The sequence below is a fragment of the Vittaforma corneae genome (genome assembly GCF_000231115.1).
Source record: "Vittaforma corneae ATCC 50505 unplaced genomic scaffold supercont1.124, whole genome shotgun sequence".
NCBI lineage: Eukaryota > Fungi > Microsporidia > Nosematidae > Vittaforma > Vittaforma corneae.
The window spans coordinates 1-776 of NW_006889957.1; the positions used below are offsets into that span (position 1 = coordinate 1).

Here is a 776-nt window from a genome sequence, read left to right on the forward strand (position 1 = left end):
CTCTGAGTTTAGGAGCTGTCTCTAATATTGGAAGCTTAGCTAGTTCTTCTAAAAATAGTCCAAGGAGTTGTAAAGTTGTTAATGATAAGAGTATAAACAACCATGAAAACACCCATAACGCTGATCAGAGTAGCATTTTAGATATCAGTGATTTACTACAAAACACAAGCGCCCATACCTCAGACGCTTCGGTTATTAATACGAGTATCTTCCCTAAAGCCGTCCAGTCTAGTCCCTTGAAAATATACTCGTCACCATTTGTAAGAAGGTTGGATGAAAACACTTCAAAACACCAGCAGACCTACAGAAAGTTCTCCTTAATTTCACTAAAGTCATTGTTGAGCGAACTCAAAGAAATCGATCAATCATTTTTCAAGTCGCTAACGTTTGTTGGGGTATTTGCAAATGACATCTTTGTTCAGCATCAAACAAATCTTATAAAAATTGACAAGGAGTCTTTTCTTTTCAATGTTTTTTACCAAAAAATTTTGAAAGAGTTTGGAAACTTTGAGAGTATTGAGTTGCAGCACGCGGTTGAGACTGGTGTACATGAAGATCTGTGGGAACTGCTGAGAGAGTACTTTGGAGTCCACATTGAGAACAAGCAGATCATTGCAGTCCCTAAACTATACGACATTGTGCCTGAAGACGAATCTGGTCTTGGCGACAACAATGGTAGTGGTTTTGCGGGATGCTTTGGAGAGCTAACTGTTGAAAAAACAGATGAGGTTGGCACAATCAAAAGCATTGCTCAAGGTGTTGCTAAGATCTATGCA

General features: G+C 38.8%; 1 protein-coding gene across 1 annotated transcript; it reads left to right on the top strand.

The window, feature by feature from the left end:
- Positions 1-2: 2 nt before the first annotated feature.
- On the top strand, positions 3-776 carry VICG_02193 (uncharacterized protein; the record flags this gene model as incomplete). The annotated part of the gene is made up of 1 exon (XM_007605576.1): positions 3-776. A coding segment is annotated over one exon (774 nt), but the record flags the coding sequence as incomplete, so codon positions are not given.